The following is a 20,957-nucleotide window of genomic DNA, read 5'->3' as shown; positions in this document are numbered from 1 at the left end:
CATTCGACGTCATAATATATATTTTTAGATAAAACGATATATAGTTTTCAGAATATAGCATTCATCAATATACAGCACATGAGCAAATGATATATATTAAACGACATACTGATACATGCCGAAAATTTTTTTGATACACGTCCAGCAATAACTTAATACATACTTCTAGATAAAATGATACATAATTTTCGTAAATTTTTAAATGTAAAGATCTTAGAAAAGAAGAGAAATTTGGAGGAAGTAAAAGAGACTCGAGAAAGATCTCATGAATAGGAGAGATGGCACGTGAGGTTTGGAAGAGGAGAAAGAGATTCAGGAAAAATCCTTATGAACTAGAAAAATGGTTTGATGAGGAAGATAATGGATTGGTAGACCAACAAGTAGGAAAAATAAATTTTTCTTAGGTATATTTTTTATTATTATTTTAATTATAAAATTAATAAATTTTGTCCCTTATGATTTTTGTTCCTACAGTGCCCGCCCCATATGATTTTTGTTCTCAGGCGGATGCTCTTCTACGTTCCCTTGATTTCCGGTTTTCGGCGGTGCGGTGCGCCTCAAACCCTCCGCCTTACCGAGAGGGGAGCATCGCCTGTTCTTGCCCTCGTTCCTCTACTCGCCCGCGCTTGTCTTTAGGGTTTCTTTGGAGCAGAAGCGGCCATTCTCGATCGAAGTGGTGAGGATTTATCCTTGTCCTCCGTCTCATCTCTTCCTCTCATCTCTGTTCTTTAGCTCCAATCGTCGCAGTTCTTAATCATTCTGGTAGAAAACCAGGGTTTAGGGCTTCCAGATCACACTGGAACATTTGTTTTCGTTTGTTTTACTTGATCGCTCTCAATCTTTTCATTTCTATTTTTTCGCCTCTTGCCCTAAGTTTTGCGGTCACAATGCATGTTCTTGCTCTGGTTTTGGAGTAATCTTTCGGATTTCTGGGAAAATCTATAGATTCGTTGGTTCTTATATTCTCGATACTGAATCTTTTTTATTTTTTCGGTAGTTTGTAATTTTTTGATATAAAAAGAAACGTTCTTTATTTCCTTATCATCGCCGAGTCAGTAGGAAAAGTAGCAGGCGGACTTCTTATGTGTGATTGCTCTTGCTACTGTAGCCTATATCCAGTCAGATTATAACGCAATTACCGCTAGGTAGCAAGGATCCACAAAAATGCGATGGTTTGCATGTAAGTAAATAGTCGCTAATATCTGAGTGGTTGTAACAGAGAAGCATGGTGACCACTGGATATGATTTCTAAACAATCAGGGATGTGGATCAAGTATCAACCTACTGTACATGAACTTTTCCCCATCAGATAGATAAAAGACCGATTTTCCCCCTCTGGAATATGCCATTATTTTGCTAGTGTCAGAATTTGTTTTATTCTAATTGGTATATGGCTTTTGAGTAGCAACTTTAGTTGATTGGTTGAATAGGGTTATTCGACATGCCAGATGTAAGATTAAAGAAGTTATGGGCAATGAAATAAAGTAAACCTCTATCAATTATTTGCATCTATAATGAGTTAAGATTCGGCCAAATGATATATTTTTTTCCTTTGTTTTCCCTCTCTCTCGCTCGATGTATTGGTTCTTTCTTTCTGTCAATGAATTTCTATCTACTTCTTTCCCTGGGGTGTACAGAGACAGAAACAGGGAATGCAATGGCTATTCCAAAAAAGTCCAATAGATGTGTTGGATGCATGAGGGCTTCTGCTGTAGAAAATTTCTTTATCTCCACCACAATACTCCACAACAGGAACCCATGATATTTTTTTCTTTCTTGAACCAGAATATAATTGCAGAAACCGTAGCTAGAATTCATGAAATATGTGTGATAGCGTGTTGCTGTCATGGCTGATAATTCTGAGAACTTCTTGCAGAGAAACCTGACGATCATTTGGTAAATTTTTAGACCATTAAGGATGCACACTTTGTGTGGAAAATTTCTTAATAAGCGAGATTTTCTCCATCATGTTTTTCATTTTACATGTGGCATGTGCTTACTTATTCTTGAATGATTGGTGTTATACTTTGAAGTCGCCGTATTTTGACTGAATGCTTTTAAAAAAATTTCATTTTGTGACACTCTCCTCTCCCAAGAAAAGGGAAAGATCTAGGTGGGTGGGGGGTTGAATGAGTAAAAATCTATTTGCTGTTTGTTAGGCTGTCAAAATTTTTTCTGGTTTCATAGATATGTCTTAACAAACTTTTGTTTCCATGTGCTGTGCAATTGGACCACATTTGTTTGTTTAATCTTTCCTTTTTTTTTTGGTTGATGTACTGGTTCTGTCTATAATCACTTTCTATTTTTGGTTTTGGTGTTTAGAAATGGTGCATGCAGATTTCGTCGACACTGTGTGAAGGAGACCTCATCACAGTTTTTTTTTTTCCATGTCCCTTTTTTCTTCTTTTAACTTTGCCATCTCCCACAAATGCTGAGCAGCTTATCACAACATATAAAGTCTTAAATTAGAATTCAGTGACATGTTCTATACGACGTTATACAGAAAAATAATGCATTGGATGTACTAAATACTAGAGAATATCTGCAGGCCTGTTCCAGGGGAGCACGACCAGCAAAATGCATGATTTTTTACATGAAAAGATCTAGAATTAGGTCAAAACATTCTGATACCCAAGAGTTTCTCTTAAAGATAAGGTGAAAAAGCAAATCTCCTTTAAGCTTTAGGTGGTTTACTATGGTTAAAGCTTGTATTATTCTAATTTTGTTGTTGTGTTGAATTTTTGGGTTGGGATTGTTTCTTATGTAATCTCTGAGTTTGCTTGTTATATCCAGTTCTCTTTGTACTTTTTGTTTATGTGAGCCTTGAGTTTTGTTGTATTTCTAATGTTGCACATGTTAAATTCTGTTCTTTGTTCCCCTGTTGGTTAAAATCTATGATCCTTTTATTGATTACATTCTACTAACTATTTCTGCCTCTCATTCTCAACAACTGGGAAGGGTATGAATTTCATCCTACACCTTTCAAGAGTTTATTGTAGCATGTCTTGTTGAATTGGTATACAACTGCATGATATGCGGCAAGAACTCATAGAAATGTTTGTAAATAGTTGATAATGCCTGAGAGCTTGTCACAACGAAGCACGACAATCTCTGAGCCTGACTTTAAAACAATTTGGATTGTAAAACAGGATGATACAATTGAGCATGGGGCTTTCATCATTGGTTATGAAAAAAAACCCGTTTATTCTTGATACATTCAGCATTTTTCTAAGATTTTGTTCATCTCATTTTAATTAAGTGGTTATGTGCATATATATGTGCGTGTATATATATTGACAACAAATCATTTGGTGAACAGGGATATTGTGTGTGCTAGATTTTGAGATTGATGTGATTGATAAGCAGAAAAAGAAAGGAGAAAAGAGCTTGAATCAGTCATTTTCATTGATATTGTGCTATGAACATGTCAATTTGTATCCTGCTTCTTTATCTAGTTTTTTGCATGTATTCTGTTTTCTGTTTTTGTGTGACTTGGCTGTATTATCAAGTGTTGATGTTTATTCTTTTTTTATTTTTTATTTTAAAAAATCTGTTTTCTATGTATTTTTTCTTTCTGTGAGCCACTTTTGTACTACCATTTTCATTTCATTCTTGATGTTTGTTCCCTTTTTGTTAAAAAAAATTCTTTTCTGCTGTATTTTTACTTTCTGTGAGTTACTTCATTCTACCATTTTCATTTCAAGTTTCAAGAGTGAGGGAAGGTTATGGCTTTTTTTTGTATTATACCTTCGAAGAGACCTTATTTTAGTTATTATGTGTGCGTGTGCATGTGTGTGATAGTTTCTGCTGTTGAAATTAGCCACCTTCTCCACCAAATTCAGCCAAATCCGGAACAGCTTATGTAGTTATTGACTAACTGATTAGAAACAGTTCAGTTATGTAGCAAGGTTTCATAGAAATTCGGCTGGTTTGTGCTTGTTGGGGATGCATGACAATCCCTGGGTTTGAATGCTGTCACTGGCTGTGCTTTCCAAGTGACTAAGTATTTGATCTCAGCAGATTTTCCTTATCATATGTCGCTCTTAATGCGTGTTTATCTAGGCAAATCCCAGTACTTATAATGGTCGACCATGTTTTTTTTCCCTCTTGATTGATGTTTTGTTTCTCTATGTGGGTCATTTCTGCCTACTAATTCTTCTTTTGGTGTTCGGAGACAGACATGGCTGTTCCATTTACACCTTCAAAACGACCTTACGAACGTAGCCTTTTGGAACCACATGGTAGGAGCAAGTGGCAAAAAACCACACATTCTATCACACAGCCGCATCAGTTGAAAGCATTAGCCGGGGCTATTATCTTCCGTCTGCTTTGCCCTGCTTCCAAGTCTGGAAGTGTGATTGGTAAAGGTGGTGGCATTGTAGCAAGGATACGCCAGGAGACTGGTGCAAAGATCAGACTTGAAGAAATTGTCCCTGGATGTGATGAGAGAATAGTAGTTATAACTTCTTCAGAGAGAGATGTGGAAGCTGGTAATGAGCAGCATAAGGAAGACAATGAAGATGCGGAAGCTGCTGTTGGTGGTGGTGATGATGATGCCAAGGAAGTTGCTGATAATGATGAAAGGAAAGAGGAAACTGATGCTGTAGAGGACACGAAATCAGAGAAGGCGACATCTTCAGCACTTAAGGCTCTCCTGCTTGTTTTCGAGAGGATTGTTGAAGGCGACACAGACAATGATGGTGGAGATGAACCAAGCAACAAGAATTCTTCAGTTATTGTGAGACTCCTGGTTCTATCTAGCCAAGTTGGTTGCCTCCTCGGGAAGGGTGGGAGTGTAATTAAGCAGATGTCAGCTGAAAGTGGGGCCCAGATCAGAATACTTCCTAGGGATAAACTTCCTCTTTGTGCCTCACCAAATGATGAAATTGTCCAAGTAAGAAATTCTCTTAATCTGAGTGTTTCTATTATTCCTCCTACCCTTGTAGAAGTAGAAGGCAACTTAATTTTGACATTTAACAGAAAAGGTTGCAGGCTGTATGAGTGATCTTCTTTCGTTGTTTTTTAACTTAAAATTTGCTGATGAGCATCATTTATTGCATTGCTTGGTCTCCTTCTTATTTTTTTTTCCTATTCCACTTGCTGGTTGTTCTTGTTTATCCTTGTTTTGTATGCATCTTTGGATTTGGATCGTTTAGAGAAGCATGTTTCAAATCCTAGTTTATGATATTTGTGGAATGATAAGTGTTCTTTTTTTAATATTTTTCTGCAGATAACAGGAGCGGTTGATTCAGTGAAGAAAGCTCTCCAATCCATTTCGCAGCAGCTCCTGGAGAATCCACCTCGTGATCGTGATTCATTTCCTGCAAACAATCCTTCTGGGCCATCGTCTCATCCATTTGCTTCTATTCCTAGGCCAGAAGGTCTTCCACCAGCCAGCTATCATCTTCCGATTCAGGGACCACCTTTTTCCAGTAGACCATATGACGTCACTGATTATCATTCAAGCATTGCTGCACCTGTCTCTAAATTCCATGGAGCTGTTTCACCGGGCCAACCTCCAGTTTCTCCGGAGCTACTAACTCATCGGTTGATGTGTTCCAATGACAAAGTTGGTAGCGTGATAGGAAAAGGAGGGAGCATTATTAAGACTCTTCAACATGAAACAGGTTGTGAAATCAAAATTCTTGAGACTGAACCTGAGTCAGATGATCGAATCATAGTCATATCGGGTCCTGCGGTAATGCTTCCATTCTTGCTTTTGTTTTCTGTTATGTTCTTCCTGTTGATTTTCTGTTGCTTGCTTGTGTATTTGTTGTATCATGGGCAAAATGCTGGAAGGGAACTTGGTATGGAGAAATCTTTCAAACATTCTGGTCGAAAAAATACGAGACTTCGTATCTTTATCTAGATGTCCTCCTTAGAAAGGCCTAGATCAACTTCTGTATGTATTCAAATAATCTTTGCATTATTATTATTATTATTATTACAACTGTTGTTATTGTTATCATTATTTCTTATACCACCATCAACACCAATATTGCTAATTGCTAGAAAGCAATCTTTGTAGTTATGTGTGCTATGAAACCCTCAAAAATTTGGCATTTATAGGCATTATCATAGAGGCCTGTGCTTGATACCCGTCATGTTGCATCATTTTCTGACACCCATGCCCTGGTAAATAGCAGCCTCAAGCAATGACACTAACATAAGAATCAGATTTGGGTACATGACCATGTACTTGACTTTGACTCGACAAGAGGAGAAAAGGAGGTAAAGGGATGCATAGAAAAAGAATTTAACTAGTATTTATATTTTAATTAAATATTATATGCCGGGAAATGTTAGAAGATTTTATTTGTTAAGGTCTTCCAATACTTTAATTACCTCAAAAATTTTGCAAAAAATGGCATTTAACAAAGTTATTTTAGTACCAACATTCGTAACCAATCTTTCAAATAAACAACAATTTACGTTTTGACATTTTCAAGCTCATTCTTGTAGTCGTCCAACTAATGATTTTTAAAAGCTACAACAGAAAATGTTGATACCGTTCAAGTGTTTGAGGTGAATCCAATTAGAATGCATATCCAAGGTTTTAAATTTTGTGAGATGGGGCTGCCTAGTTTTCTCATGGAACGAGATGCGTCATCGTCTTGCCTCATTCTGACACTTGGGATAGAGAATGTCTCAAGACGTCCTGATCAGGATGTTGGAATGATAGCGGGATGGTCCTGTCCTAACACATGGAGATGGTACTCCATCCTAGTGTCCTACGGGAGGTCTCACCGAAATCTGAATTTTTGTATATATCCAATATAGATGCTAGGAGTTGGACATGATGGATTGTTAAGTAGAAATAATAGATATACAGATGATTCCATCAAACTTCTGGAAACTGATAGCCATGGAAACTTTGGCCTATTTGTATATTTAGAATTGGCATATGATAGTTGCCATGGTTAATGGTAATTCTTCCACTGAGAAGTTTCATGACTTCATATTTTTAAGTTACCTGCTTGATTCTGTATGTCATTCTTCTGCATGTTTGTATCTATGGTTACTTTTACTACAGTTAAAGCAAACTACTGTCCTTGTGGACGTTGTGACTTCTGCTACTGGGGAGTTTGTACATCCTATTCTATTCTAGGATTGTCCTTGGCTCCAAATTAATACAGTAAGTGGTAAAATATGCTCGTGCTTTTTAGGATCCACTCACTTTAAGTTGTCTCTCTTGTGCAAAAGAATGAAATTCACAATGACATTCCAATGAAATGGTCTGTGATTTTAAATATTTCTATGTCACTGGCAGAGGAGATCTCATGGCCTGTTATATTGGAGTCAACTACTCATGCTAAATTCAAAGCATCACATGCTTGTGTATGTGTGATGTGCTGGTGTCATTCTCCCTTAATCTTCCATTTACTATGCATAGTGCTCCTTTATCTGAATTTTTACTGAACCCACTATCTGAAATATTCATACCTTTCTTCTAGGTTCGCTGGTTGTTTCTGCATATTAACAGCTATGCTAGTTGATTTTCCATGGTACTACTAAAGTACATATGCATGTGCAAGTACTCTTACATGCCCCCCCAAAAAAAGACTAAAGGTTGTGTTTTTGTTTTGTTTCTTTTTCGTATGATGGCTAGTGTAAGAGAAGCCTTTTGACATGGTTTGTTTGGTTTGTTCAGAAGGCTTCTAAAGGATCAGCTGTTCTTGTTTCTTGTTTTAGTAACTTGGGTCCTTTCTATATAGTTTGAGTTTAACCAGGTGTGTTCTGGTGTAAGATTATCTTCAGTGTCAGTTTCTTTGTTCACATTTTTTTTTGGGGGTATAATTATAAACATATTTTAGAGTGGTGTAACATGAGATTGTGAGTCCTTTAGATAGTCATTTGGTTCACTTGATGATTTGACTTCTTTGTCCTAATGCTGAAATGATGTCTTGGTAGTCACTATACCTTGGGTAATCTTACACAGGTTTAGGGCATATTCACTTTTTCCTTTTTCTTGTTTGGGTCATTTAGGCTATCCAGTCATTTATTGTATCAACGGTTTACCTTGCTCCATGATTCTGTCAAACTTATAAGAACAATGTTATAGTTTGATTTATGTTCTTTAATTATTTAATGGATCTTTTTTCAGCAGAGCTTTTCTTGTCTTGTATAACTAGGGTGATACCGCTAGGCCATTTGTTATACATTCACTAGGTTCTTGCGTTAGGGTCTGGTGTAGTACTCCATTCTTTTTTGATAAGAGAGGTCTAATGCCAGTTGTTATTGCTTCTATTGTGTAGTTTTCTGCCAAAGGGCAAGCTTAATGCATAAAATGAACAGTTTGAATTTGAATGAAGACTTATATACCGTATTCCCCTTACCTGAAATTGAGCTCCATTAGCCTGCTTGTGCAGTTTTATTTTTGGCCTCCATTTTTCTTTCTTTTATTTTCTAACTTGTTTATTTGTTATTTATCAGAAGCAGACTGTTTATGGTTAACTGCTTCTTAAAACTGTTTTGCAGCATTTGAGTTTTAACTTAAAATGGGTTTGGCATGGTCAGGGCTCAGTTTGATTTGTTATTTTCAGAAATTTATAACTGTCTTGGTTATCAATGCTAAGCAGCTGTATACATTTTATACTTGTTACAGTAATATAGAACACTTGCAACTTTAGTAATTTGGTTACTTGGTGTTGGCAGCTCCCAAATGATAGGATTTCACCAGTGCAAGATGCTGTCCTTCGTGTGCAGCACAGAATTATGATGGCTGTGCCTGATAATAAGGAGAGCATGGTTTTATCTAGGCTTCTCGTTGCTTCCAACCAAACTGGTTGCCTTCTTGGAAAAGGTGGTGCCGTAATAGCAGAAATGAGGAAGCTCTCTGGGGCTCACATTCGTATATTGGGTAAAGATCAGATCCCGAAGGGTGTGCCAGAAAATGATGAAGTTGTTCAGGTCTGTCTTGACTTGTCATACTCTGTCTTCATGTTTGGTTGCCATAGACCCTTTTTTCCCTTCTGTATGAGATGACTGTGTTATTCTTTCCCGAGTCATGGTTCCCAGCTTTTTAATATCTGATTTTGCTATGTAAACTTGCTTTGTATTTTCATATCAACACATGACATTTGATGTGTTTGATTCCAGATTAATGGTGAATTTGGAGCTGTTCAGGAAGCTCTGCTGCAGATTACTACTAGACTGAAGCATCATATTTTCCGTGATAAATTACCTCCTAGTGCTCATCCTGCTTTTGTCAAGCAAATACTTCCATTTGGTCCCTTCGTGGGAAGGAGGGACTCACCCCCTAGGTTGTATTCCAATTTGCCTTCATTTCAGAAAGTTTCTGTTGGTCGACCTTATGATGAAAGATCTGCTTTTGCTCATACATTTCACGGCACCAGTCTTCCTCCTAGTCATGAGAGAGCTGCACCATGGGCACCGCAGGTAAGAAGCTGTCTTTTTAGTTTTGCTGTAGAAAAAAAATTCCTGTTGTTGCTATTTGAATTATTTTTAATCTTTGGGAGTGCCGTTTGGCTTTTGACACTGTATGAGCATAATGTATTGTAATTAATTACTTTTCTGGTATAAATTGATGCTCAATAATTGTATGGATGGAAATTACTTTTGCATGATAATAAACTGCTTAACTTAGCATAAAGATACTAGGAGCTCGAACAAAAAGGACATCTGGTGTTTTCTAATGCACGACCTTGTCATATAATGTAGGATAAAAATTAGTGATAGTCTTTAGGCATCTATGAGTTAGTCATTATTGGCAGCAACCATTCGGGGCACTCCCATCTGGCAGGCAATTATGTGTAGTAGAAGTGGTGTCTGATTAGCTGGTTTCAGATGGTGTGTGGAGATGGTTAGTATGTGCAGGGCTGATGCCTTGAAGTCGTTTATTTTTAGTACTTGTGTGCATGTGTTCTCATGTACAAATATGTAGAAATGATGGCTGATCGCCTAATATGTATCAAAATGATTTAGTTTTGCCATGGGTTATAATAGGATAAGATTTGGAGCCCCACATTGCCTGAGGCACTAGATGCTAAAACAACACTCACCTGAACAAATCAAGATGCTGATATATGAAAAGTCAATAAATATATGCGAAACAAATACTTGTTGTTTTAGAAATAATACAAACATCACAAATTTAGTCATTGAAGTATCAGCTTCCTAAATCATATTTATATTGAATATTATCTATCATGTTCGACATCTTTCAAAACTTCACATCAAAATACCACTTTTCATAACATGTTTTTACACAAGAGCGGCAAAAGTAAATGCTTCAGTGTTGTGAAATAACTATAAAGTTCAAGGATGAAGCAAAACACCATTTCCAGAAACATGTCTTAAAAAAAAGCAGAACAAAAATAAGTAAATAACTAGACATACTAGAGAAGCTTCAAGCCTTCAATCATCATTATTGTAATCGTTACTTGAACTCTCATCACTTTGTTTTCACTATGTTTATGTTCATCATTCACGTTGCTATCTCAAATTAGTCTCTGCTTTAAAATCTAATTGTGAAGTTGAAGTCATTGCACTTGCCCTTATTCTTATGTTAGACCTAGCATTCCTTGATCCCTTTAGTTATAAAGGCTTCAATAGGCCAAAATGCCCCTCAAAATGAAGCTGATATATCTTCAAAAAAGGGCAAAAATGGGCCAAGAAGAATGGTGTTAGACTTTAGTGAGACACAGCTCTTGCTTTTTCTTACAGTAGCTTTAATAAACTTGCCTTTTCTGGGGGTTGTTGAGGCATTCCAGGGTTGTGTGGCCTTGCTTGTGCCTAGGTGAGCGCCCAGACTGTCTTTGACACCACTGTGTCGCATATTTTCCCATCCTTTAGTTCATAATCAGGCCTACTTTACTGTGTCAAGCCTTTGTCATGCCATAGGCCCTATAGCAAAAACATTGTTTTAGTCTTCAAACACTACACACACACACACACACATATATATATTAAATGAATCCAGAAGTTTTTCAGATGTAGACTTATTATCTGTGGTTAAAAAAATCCGGCCTGTAAACTTCGAATCATCATGCTTTGTCCCCCCTTTTTGGGAGTGTTGTTTCAGAAGACGCTTTTGTGCAAATCATGAAATCCATGAGCTATTTTCTAGTGTTAAATTATTAGCTTCAAGTGCTGACCCACTTCCATCCTTTTTCCCCAATTAATGTCATATGAAGTGGTGCACCCCCCCCCCACAACCACTCTTTTTTTTTTTCTGATAAGAAGTTCCATTTACTAGTTAATGTTGTCTATAGCCAACATGTTTTGATATATTTACTTTTTTTTTAAATTTTAAATATTCATATTTCACAGAATTTTTTTGTGTTAGGTTTCTTGGAGGCTAAAGTTGTGTGCAGGGTAGTGAGCGAACTAATCTTATTCATTTCGATAAAGGATGAAGGGGTTTGATTAATTAAACTCATCTGCTTGTTCGGAATACTTTTTAGGTTTGCTCTTTAATGTCCCAAAAGGGATACTTATGGTGGGAATGCTTGGAGTCAAGAAAAAATGTTTATTGACACGAGTAATTCTTTGTGCACCGCATGCGGTGCAATAGGAGCGCACTATCCAATAATATTGGGGCATGTAGTGCACTAAGATAGGACAGACATTTAATGCCGTTTAGCTTTTTTTCTCTAATTTTTAGTGATAAAAATACCTTTCTCTCCATAGAACAAAAAAAGAACAGTATTACTACTTGCTGATGTCTTGTATGACTTTTTATGAATATATATGATGTTCTGAACGATATATTTGACTTCCTATATCTTTATAACATTTTGAACAATACATATGATATCCTGAATAATATATATAGCTTTCTAATGTCTTATATGACTTTCTGTGAATATAAATGACATCCTGAACAATATATATGACTTCCTAGCATCTTATATGACTTTTTGTAAATATATATGACATTCTGAATAATATATATGACTTCCTGATGCCTTATATGACTAACAGGAAGTCATATAAGGCATCAGGAAGTCATATATATTGTTCAGAATGCCATATATATTCACAGAAAGTTATATATATTATTTAGGATGTCATATAAGGCATTAGGAAGCCATATATATATTGTTTAGGATTTCATATATATTTATAGAAAGTCATATATATTGTTCAGAATGTTATGTATATTCACAAGAGGTCATATATATTGTTCAGGATGTCACGTATATTCACAGAAAGTCATATATATTGTTCAGGATGTTATATATATTCATAGAAAGTCATACAATGTATCAGAAAGTCATATATATTGTTCAAGATGTCATATATACACAGAAAGTTATGTATATGATTCAGAACGTCATATATATTTACGGAAAGTCATACAAAGCATCAGGAAGTAATAATACTGTTCTTTTTTTGTTCTACGGAAGAAAGGATATTTTTGTCATTGAAAATTGGAGAAAAAAAAAGTTGGACGGCATTAAATGTCCATCCCATCGTTAAGTACGCTACATGCTTCATGTAATTGGGCGATGCGCTTTATGTCAATTTTATTGCACCGCACGCGGTGCACAAAGACTCTCTTATTGATACTCATTTTGTGTGTGTGTGTTGGGGGGGGGGGGTTGTTGTGACGCAAAAAACTATCCATCACTTTTTAGTAACACCCAACACTTCACAACATGTTGTTCTGACCTACCAATTAAAGAACAGTTTTTCAACTACTAATCATTGATCAAACACCTCTGACTAAAAAACAAGAATCCTCCCCTAGAAATAACAATAGTGGTTAAACCCCTCCCTACTTTTCCATGTGTTATTGGGGTCATTTCCCTGTGTATAAGAAGTGCCCACCCTAGCTTGCTGATAGTTAATTCTGTGGTTTGCGAAGTGGCAAATATTGTTTGTGGTATTCTAATAATCGGGCAATATACAAAAGTTATTCTATTTTGCAGAGTTGCATATTTTATTATGGCACTTTAAATCAATGAGTATGCATCTCAAGTTTAAAACCCCACCGGCACATGTTGGGTAAACATCCTTTTGAGCTAGTCCAATTTCTCTCCATCACTACTTCAACCCTGTGTGTTAAAAAGATTGGTGGCTCTTATTTGTTCGTTATTTATGTTGGTACATATGACTCAAGGACATGATTTGTTTGCCTGACATTGATCTAGCCCCAGAACATTACAAATATGATTATCCGTTTTGTGCATGCTGTCGCTTTATGATAAAGTGTTGCATGTGCTATAGATATCTGATATCTTATATAGCTTCGATCCGGTTCAATTTGTGTAGATCCATTGGGGCTGTCAACAAAAATAGATGGATACCAAGTTTAGTTGATATATCTGCTATTTGTTTGGGAGATATTCTCTTTCTGCATGCCAATAATGGTTGATCTTGATTTTGTAGTTATAGCAAAGAAATAACAAACTCCAGGTCAATGAGAGGAATAAGCTTGATTCATCTTGTAAGCTGAATATTTTATTGTTTGTGCAGATTCCTTTTTTTCTTCCTGATACGCTTTACCTTCAACAAGACAGCAGCTTTTCATTCTTAATGAATTTCCATTCTGTTTGTGCATGATGCACCCAAAAATTATTACTTAATAAATTCGTTCTGCACTTAAATGACTCACGAAATAAGGTAGCTGAGATTGAAGTGTTATGGCAGAATGGTAGTTGAGCAGACCTAAAGGGAATATATAGAAAAAGAAAACCAGAAGACCTGGCATTCCTGTTTGACTTAGATAATTTAGCTGCAAGTAGGGTCTATAGCCATAGGATGAATATGGTTGATTGAATTGTTGAGATCTAGTTGGTTGACATAGCATCAAAGCAGCAAGATAGATGGGTTTCTGGTGCAGGGTTTTGTACTTTTCTTTAGGTATGATTTATGGTAAAGCTGGATGGTTTTGAGCTTACTTGAGATCATTAAACTAAACTGAGGAGTGATGCTGTGGATGTGATGAGAATTTTTTGAGATGATTTAGGCACATGCAACTAAGGACTTAGGTGCTGGCAGTATATCCCACGGGACACCGAGATGGGGTACCATCCCTTTTGTCGGGACAAGACCATCCCGCTATCATTCTAGCATCCTGATCAACATTTCTTGGGACATTCCTTGTCCTAAGTGCTGGGACAGCGGCGCACCCCATTCCATGAGAAAATCAGGATAGCTTTGTTCCATGGGATTTAAAACCTTACTTGCAACATTTACTGTATATGACAAGTACTTTGGTAATTGGATGACTACAAATAATTAAAAGGACCTTTCTATTTTCAGAGTACTTGGTCTTGGCTTGATTAATAATAGAAATTATCGGAGAAGATTGTTTTGCATAGCTGATATTCTTAGTCAAGCTTCTATACTATGGGCAACTTGTCAATGCATCACTGGGATGTTTCAGTGTTTATGGTTCTCAAGATGTTTGTAATTATGTATCAATGGTGATAATTTAGTGATGACCATTAGATTTCCACAACAAGATTTTGATATCCTAGTTTGGAAGCTTAGCTGATGGACACTAGATGGAGGGACATATACATGTGTAGGTTCCACCTAGTAATTCTAGCTTTGTTCAGTACGTGGCAAGGAAGCATTGATTTCTATGGTCCCCAATCTTTTGCATGATAGATACACTTCATGTTTGGTTGATGCATCCCTCTCTACCCCCCCTCTTAATGCAAAGAACTGATGTAGAAAGGTTGTTTTCTTAAAACAATGGTATATGAAAGCAATGGGTGAACTGGAATATTATGTTCTTTTGGTGCAGCCATGATGAGGTGGTCATGCAGGGGAAGGATTTTGTATTAGAATAGTAAGGATTCAGGGAATTTTGTGTTTTTCTTATTTAATGGCATATTGTTTGATTCATTAAAGAATGGTAAGGTCAATCACTAACCAGGATGCATTGGGTTTATCTATCTAATTGTTTTAGTTTCTTTTAGGTTGTTGTTCATTGCATTTGCTAATCATAAACTAGGGGTGATTCAAGCTCTTTTTGTTCCATGAAATGATATCTAATTCCAGATTTTTACTCTTTATGAAGAACAAGTTCTACAAGTTAGTCTTCTTCTGTCCTTTGTCCTGCATACTAAATCAATGCTGCTGATGGCACTGCCATAGGGTATGAGGGAGAGTGGTGGTCCCATGCCTATGCCTGACTACCCAGGAGGAGCCCCGCCAAGAAGAATTAGTGGATTTGCTGGGTTGGTTTACGCCCTCCCGTATTTTTCGTTTTGTTAAAATTTTAGAATAATTTGACTCACAAGCATAAGATTGCTTGTTTATTCATGCAGTGGAAGTCAGCCAGCTGTTATTACTAATACAACTGTGGATGTTGTTGTTCCTCGATCGCTTGTACCTTCCATATATGGGGAAGAAGGAGGCTGTTTAAGACGGATTCGCGAGGTTTGCTTTGAGATTTTTGCTGACCATGCATTAAACAGTATCCTTGATACATGCATAATTACATGGTTACATTTTCAGATTTCAGAAGCAAAAATTACCATCACTGAACCTAGACCTGAAGCAAAAGAGACTCTGATCATAATATCTGGAACACCTGACCAGACTCATGCTGCCCAGAGTCTTATCCAAGCTTTTATACTCAGTGAATCAGGTGCACCTTGATGTGCCAACTGTGTTAAGGTGATCATCTATCCTCTTCTTACGACAAGTCTTGTTTGTCTTTTCATCTGGACTCTTCTGCTTGCAGGTGACACTTATACCAGACATGTTAGTTTTGTAATTATGTTCTTTTTCTTATTATTTTCTGGAGCTTGAGTTGTATGTGTATCTAATCTGTGTATTTTCGTTTGTGCTGTCACATATTTACACCCTCAGCTGAAGGCCAAGCGTGATGAGAGCGAGAACTTAATTTTGCAGGATAGAGACTTTGAAATTCAAATTTTCAGTGGGACATTACTAGTATCTCTTTAATTTTCAAACACACCAGATCTTTCCAGAAAGGAATCACAACCTCATTGCAAATGAACATTTAATTTAGTTCATCCAGTTGATTTTACTTTTGGAGACATGCAGTGAACAGGAGAACTGGATAATATGTGAATCCTTTTGTTCAAGAAAAAGAATTGGCATCTGGTTATGTTGAATTATTATTTTGGAAGAATATATGATTGTTTCTCTTGTTTTCATGGATATTGCATGCATCAAAATTGAAATAACATTCTTTCATGAAATGTTTATTGCGTCACAAATTCTGATAGAATGGTGTTGTTTCCTTCCAGATTTCAAAACCAAGCATGTCCGTGCTATGCTTGTTAGGCATGCTTTCATTGTAGGATTCCCAAGAAATTCTTTGATTTCTTCTGAAAGCAGATAATTATTCATCTTCTTCTCATTAAATAGGAGTCCTAAAGTGCATCTATATTCTAGACCGACTTTCATTTTAGTTATTTTATTAAGAAGCAAGCTGTGAAGAAATCCAGGCATGATTGAAATTTTGATACTGATGATTATATTATGCTGTTCTCTATGCTTTTATGGCATATTTGGTTGGGGTGAGTAGGGCTCTAGAATGGGAATGAGAATAAGTGACTCTTATTCCAGTCATTTGGTTGGAGAGAGTTTCATTCAAATCCAATCCCGACTCTCTCCTTGTATTCAGAAAACCCATTTCGATTATGATATTTTTGATTCCAGTTACAAATCAAATGCATCTGGGAATATGGCCATTTTGGTTTCCATTCTAATCATTTCGATTCCAGTCTTTTACTCTCCTTTGGAGTCTGTTCTCTCCACGTTCTCAATGTGATCTTAATAATCTCACTAATTTTTTGTTGGTTTTTGGTGAGATTTCCTTTTGCATGATGTCTTTTTGTTAGAATGGGATCTTGAATGGCTCAAGACCTTCAAAGAGAAGCTTTGTTTTAATGTTGCCCAAGGAAAATTATCAAACAGATGTGCAATGTTCTATGATCCTGGAGGTTCGTTTCCTATATTTTTTTACAGAGGGCTTCTACGACTGATACTGCAATTCTATATTGTTATGAGTTAAAACCAATATTCTCCCTCCTAAAATATTGCTTGGTGTAAGAGCTACTTCATCTAGGGTTTCTAGCATGGTTCTCAGAACCGTCTTGCATCGGGTGGTTCGGGGTGTGGCGAATCAGACCGGCGGAGAACTGGGACGGTTTCGGTGGAGAAAATGGCACACACCAGTGCTGGGGAAGAAAGAGAGAGAAACAGAGGGAGAGGGAGAGAGAGAGAGGAGGAGAGGGAGAGGCCGATGGCCCTCTGCGGCCGTTCCCGTCGCGGCTTGATTCGCCCAATGGGGCTGCCGCAACGAGCGAGAGAGAGAGAGGGGGGAGACCACCGGAGATGGGAAGATGGGACGGTGGCCACCGTGGCCATCGGACGGTGGAAGCGGTGCGGGCGGAGGTGCAAAAGTGGTGGGCGTCAGTTGTTTTTAAAGAGGGAAGACGAACAGTGAAGCCGGCTCTTGGTTGCCGGCTCCACTATTTTAGGATTTTTTTTAAAAAAATTAAAAATAGTGAAGTCGGCACTCGATTTGGTGGATTCACTATTTCAAATTTTTTTAAAAAAGTCCAGAAATAGTAAAGCCGGCAAATCCATTGCCGGCTTCATTGTTATTGGGCTTTTTTAAAAAAGCACGTGAAACAAGGCATTTACGCCATGGCGGCCAGCTGAAGGCCCTCCGGCGGCCTCTCTGGCGGACTCCCCTCCCTCTTTCTCTTCCTCTCTCTTTCTCTTTCTTTCTTTCTCTCTCTTTCTTCTCAGGTCCTCCCTTTGTCGGTTCGTGCCGGTTCGATCCGATATGGAACCGTACTGGACCATGCAGCTGGCCGATCGGAATGGCCGTTGGTATCGGTTTTCAAAACCTTGGTTTCTAGGCTAATTTCTAATCAAGGGTCACAATTTGACTTGTTATGAGGTATTTGGGAAGCCTTGTAATCCCATTAGAAGTGCATGTGTCTACCTGGCTGTGTATTGAATTTTGAAGAAATGTAGTGGTGCCTTTGACTTGGGCTGCTCTTGGGTGGCCTCGGATTTCTCACAAACTATATGACCAATTGCTTTAACAAGGAAATAAGCTTGGGCTTCTAGTGTCTTTAAACTCAAATAGGTTCTCTTTCCCTATTTTTTTTGGTGAATTAGTTGTGGGAAACAAATTAGATTTACTTCCAAAACAGGCTAAACTCTAGCTGCATATAGCTGAAACTTGGGAGGATTTGTTGTTATATGCCTGGGTGAGGTGGGCATTATATGGTTTGATGAAGTTTGTTTCTCTTGAATTTGATGCCACCCTTTCTTATCTTAGGTTTCTCACTGTTTTAGGACTCCACCTTCTTCATTTGGTATATTTTCCTTTTCCGTTATTATTATTATCTTAAATCTCAAACAAAGTACAAGATAATTGTTCAGTCAGTTTTTGTCATCTGCACGTATGGAGTTTAATACGTGGAGGTGATTGTTGACTTCTTTCTCCAATGTTGAGCAAGTTCTTTTGTTAATTATTAGTTCTTTTCTGTTAACTAGCTAAAGTTGCAGATTTCTCCTGATTTTGCACAGCCACCTGTCAATGCCATCATGCCTCTTGTGCCCATCTTGTAATATCTAGATAATCATCAAACGTGTCAACATGGTTTCACCAGACCTTGAGCACTGAGCCATTCTATGTAGGCTTGAGTATTCTCTGGGACTTTTGTACTACAGGAATATTAGCTTTTGGAAATGTGCAGCTTCAGAATCCATTGGTCATAGTGATTTCAGTAAATTCTAGTTTGTCTATACAATTGTATATCAAGTGGAACCACCCTGAAGAGTCTTTGGTTCAGTTCATCTTTAAATTTTGGATACTTTCATTGAAGATCAATAACTTAGTTATTGGTGTAAAATGCTAGTTTATATCTTTATGTATTGACATGAGGGCTTCACCACATTCTTTGGCTTGTTTTCCTGCTAAATATTGTCTTCCATGAACACTGATTTTACCAAGAGCCCCATGTGTGCACATTACATAGGTGACACAATCTTCATCATCTAGCTATTTTCATAGAATGGTTTAATTATTCAGCATTTGGACATAGCTAATACAATCCCTCACATGAAATAAGCCAACAAATTGGCATTAGGTTATTGCTTTGGTATCTTATGGTCATTTCTTCTACTACTTTGAAGGACTTTTTTGTCATGGATTTTTTTTTCCTCCTGTAGTAAAAATGATAATCCACGTGTTTGTTAATACAGCCTTATGTTTTTGGATTTCATTGATATATCACTTTCATTGTGTCCTAATCAAGGAGTCCTTTGATCTCGTTCTTTTACATTTGTTTGACATACCTTATGTGGCAGATTACTCTGGTATTCTGTGATAGCCTTGAAGGTGTATTCCCCAGGTTTCTTCTGCACCAAATTTGCTGTAGACTACTGATAAGTGGTTGGTCTTCTTAATTTTGGAGTCATCTAACGAATAGTTCTTATTTACTGTGCAACAAATTTCATGGAACCTTTATGTTTATTGTCCTTCGGTTGTTATATTTGTGCAGTTCTATTTATTAATCTACTTTCGAAAAAATAATCAACCATCAACATCAATGAGGACTTGTTAAACATTAAGGCTGATTGATGTAACTTCAAGTTCACTTCACATTTAAAATTCATTTTCACCCTTCCCTCCTAATTAAACTATGACCAACAAGTGTTATTTTTGGAGGACAAGCTTGGTGTTAACATGTGACTTCTGGACTCAAACATGTTTGTTTTACTTTGCCTTTTTTGTCCATATCTTGTGCATATATGAGTGGTTCCATTGATGGTCTTGCACACAACTAGGCAATAATTTGTAGGCTCTAGCTCTAGATCTTTATGCTATCTTTAGCTAGATGAATAATGTATGGTTCTGAGCTTAACATCCTATTCTTTGCACCATGGGTTTAAACTATCCAACATTCATTGCCAAATTATTATCTTAACTACATTATAGGTTGTATAGATGAACTGTGTTACATTACTGTTATTGAAATTTAATTTATAATATTCATCAAAAGCATCTGAAATTATAGGGCACGGTTATGAATTATAATACTTGCAATATTTGGCTTAGTTATGAGTCATAATACTTGCAAAACCTTTGGTGGATGTGCATGCACATTTAGCTTTCTGGGGCTTGCGTGTGCTATGAAAGATACAAGTCACTTTGCTGTGGTTCCCAATTGGTAGGACCCCTTGCACAATCTCGGAGGATGCATGGTGTAGAGTATATGCTGGTTGACACCCTCTATATTCAAGAAATTTTTGATGCTGAATGGAAATATATCCTTGATTCTTGTTTCACCTGTGTACCTGGACCTGCCATTTATTTGCATTCAATTTTAAATGTTTTTGTAATGTATAGTCATTTTTTAGATTATTCAAATTGAGGACGAAACTGGCAAGTTAGTTAGATGTGAAGTTTAGGGTTCCCTTTTCATGTTAATGATGATATTAGGATATGTCCGTAGGTGATGACTTCCTTTGTTCTTGGTTCTTTAGAATAGCGGAATCTTGGTATTTAAAAATGCCAGGCATTGGATAACTTGTACATGCACTGAAACCTAAAATGTTTCAATAAACATTTTCTGTTGTTGACTGATGTAGAGCATCAATATTCATTTGCTTGGATAGAAATTAAACCATACATCTGAAGATGAACTATTTCATTTTTTTCTCTGAGAAAGGGTGCAAGATCGAACCCTACAATAATTACCCAGGCACAGGGTTTTGAGGATGCACCAACCAAGAATCAAACCTACATCCTTTGGCTTCTAATTACAGGGTTGTGAGTGCTGTGGTATGTGTCACTTCTGTTAACCTAGAACTTCGTTCTTGTATTGAACTTATAATTTCTGTTAACCTCCCACCTTGATTTTCATGGGTGTTTATGTCCTTTATTGGTTTTTTAGCCTGACTTTTTTTGCATTATGTAGAGATAAATAAATAATTTTTCAATTTGATCCTTCTACCTTTGGTTTGAAAAGTTGTAA

At 37.0% G+C, this 20,957-nt stretch overlaps 1 protein-coding gene across 10 annotated transcripts; it reads left to right on the top strand.

Moving 5' to 3' along the window:
* The first annotated feature begins 473 nt into the window (after positions 1-473).
* On the top strand, positions 474-20,957 carry LOC105048354 (RNA-binding KH domain-containing protein RCF3). Of its 10 annotated transcripts, none has more exons than XR_002165133.3 (10): positions 474-676; positions 4,179-4,894; positions 5,231-5,698; positions 8,656-8,910; positions 9,100-9,399; positions 15,076-15,158; positions 15,249-15,360; positions 15,439-15,600; positions 19,288-19,372; positions 20,652-20,957. XR_002165133.3 is itself a non-coding variant. In XM_073260279.1 (9 exons), exons 2-8 carry the CDS (start codon positions 4,181-4,183, stop codon positions 15,580-15,582), a joined length of 2,076 nt encoding a protein of 691 aa, XP_073116380.1. In that variant the 5' UTR covers positions 474-676; positions 4,179-4,180; the 3' UTR covers positions 15,583-15,600; positions 20,155-20,566. The 10 variants fall into 10 exon arrangements, 6 of the variants coding, with proteins under 6 accessions (XP_073116380.1, XP_019707435.1, XP_019707434.1 ...); XR_002165136.3 differs by lacking the exon at positions 20,652-20,957 and adding an exon at positions 20,155-20,566; XR_002165135.3 differs by lacking the exon at positions 20,652-20,957 and adding an exon at positions 20,091-20,566.

Source organism: Elaeis guineensis, chromosome 7, assembly GCF_000442705.2.
Source record: "Elaeis guineensis isolate ETL-2024a chromosome 7, EG11, whole genome shotgun sequence".
Lineage (NCBI taxonomy): Eukaryota > Viridiplantae > Streptophyta > Magnoliopsida > Arecales > Arecaceae > Elaeis > Elaeis guineensis.
The sequence above is the reverse complement of the archived record's forward strand: the minus strand, read 5'-3'. Positions and strand labels throughout refer to the sequence as shown.

Bases quoted from the DNA above. Each gene is read 5' to 3' on its own strand.
- LOC105048354 (XM_073260279.1), top strand. From the start codon at position 4,181: ATGGCTGTTCCATTTACACCTTCAAAACGACCTTACGAACGTAGCCTT. The intron at 4,895-5,230 runs GTAAGAAATTCT...ATTTTTCTGCAG, and splicing joins CAAATGATGAAATTGTCCAA to ATAACAGGAGCGGTTGATTC. The intron at 8,911-9,099 runs GTCTGTCTTGAC...GTTTGATTCCAG, and splicing joins AAAATGATGAAGTTGTTCAG to ATTAATGGTGAATTTGGAGC.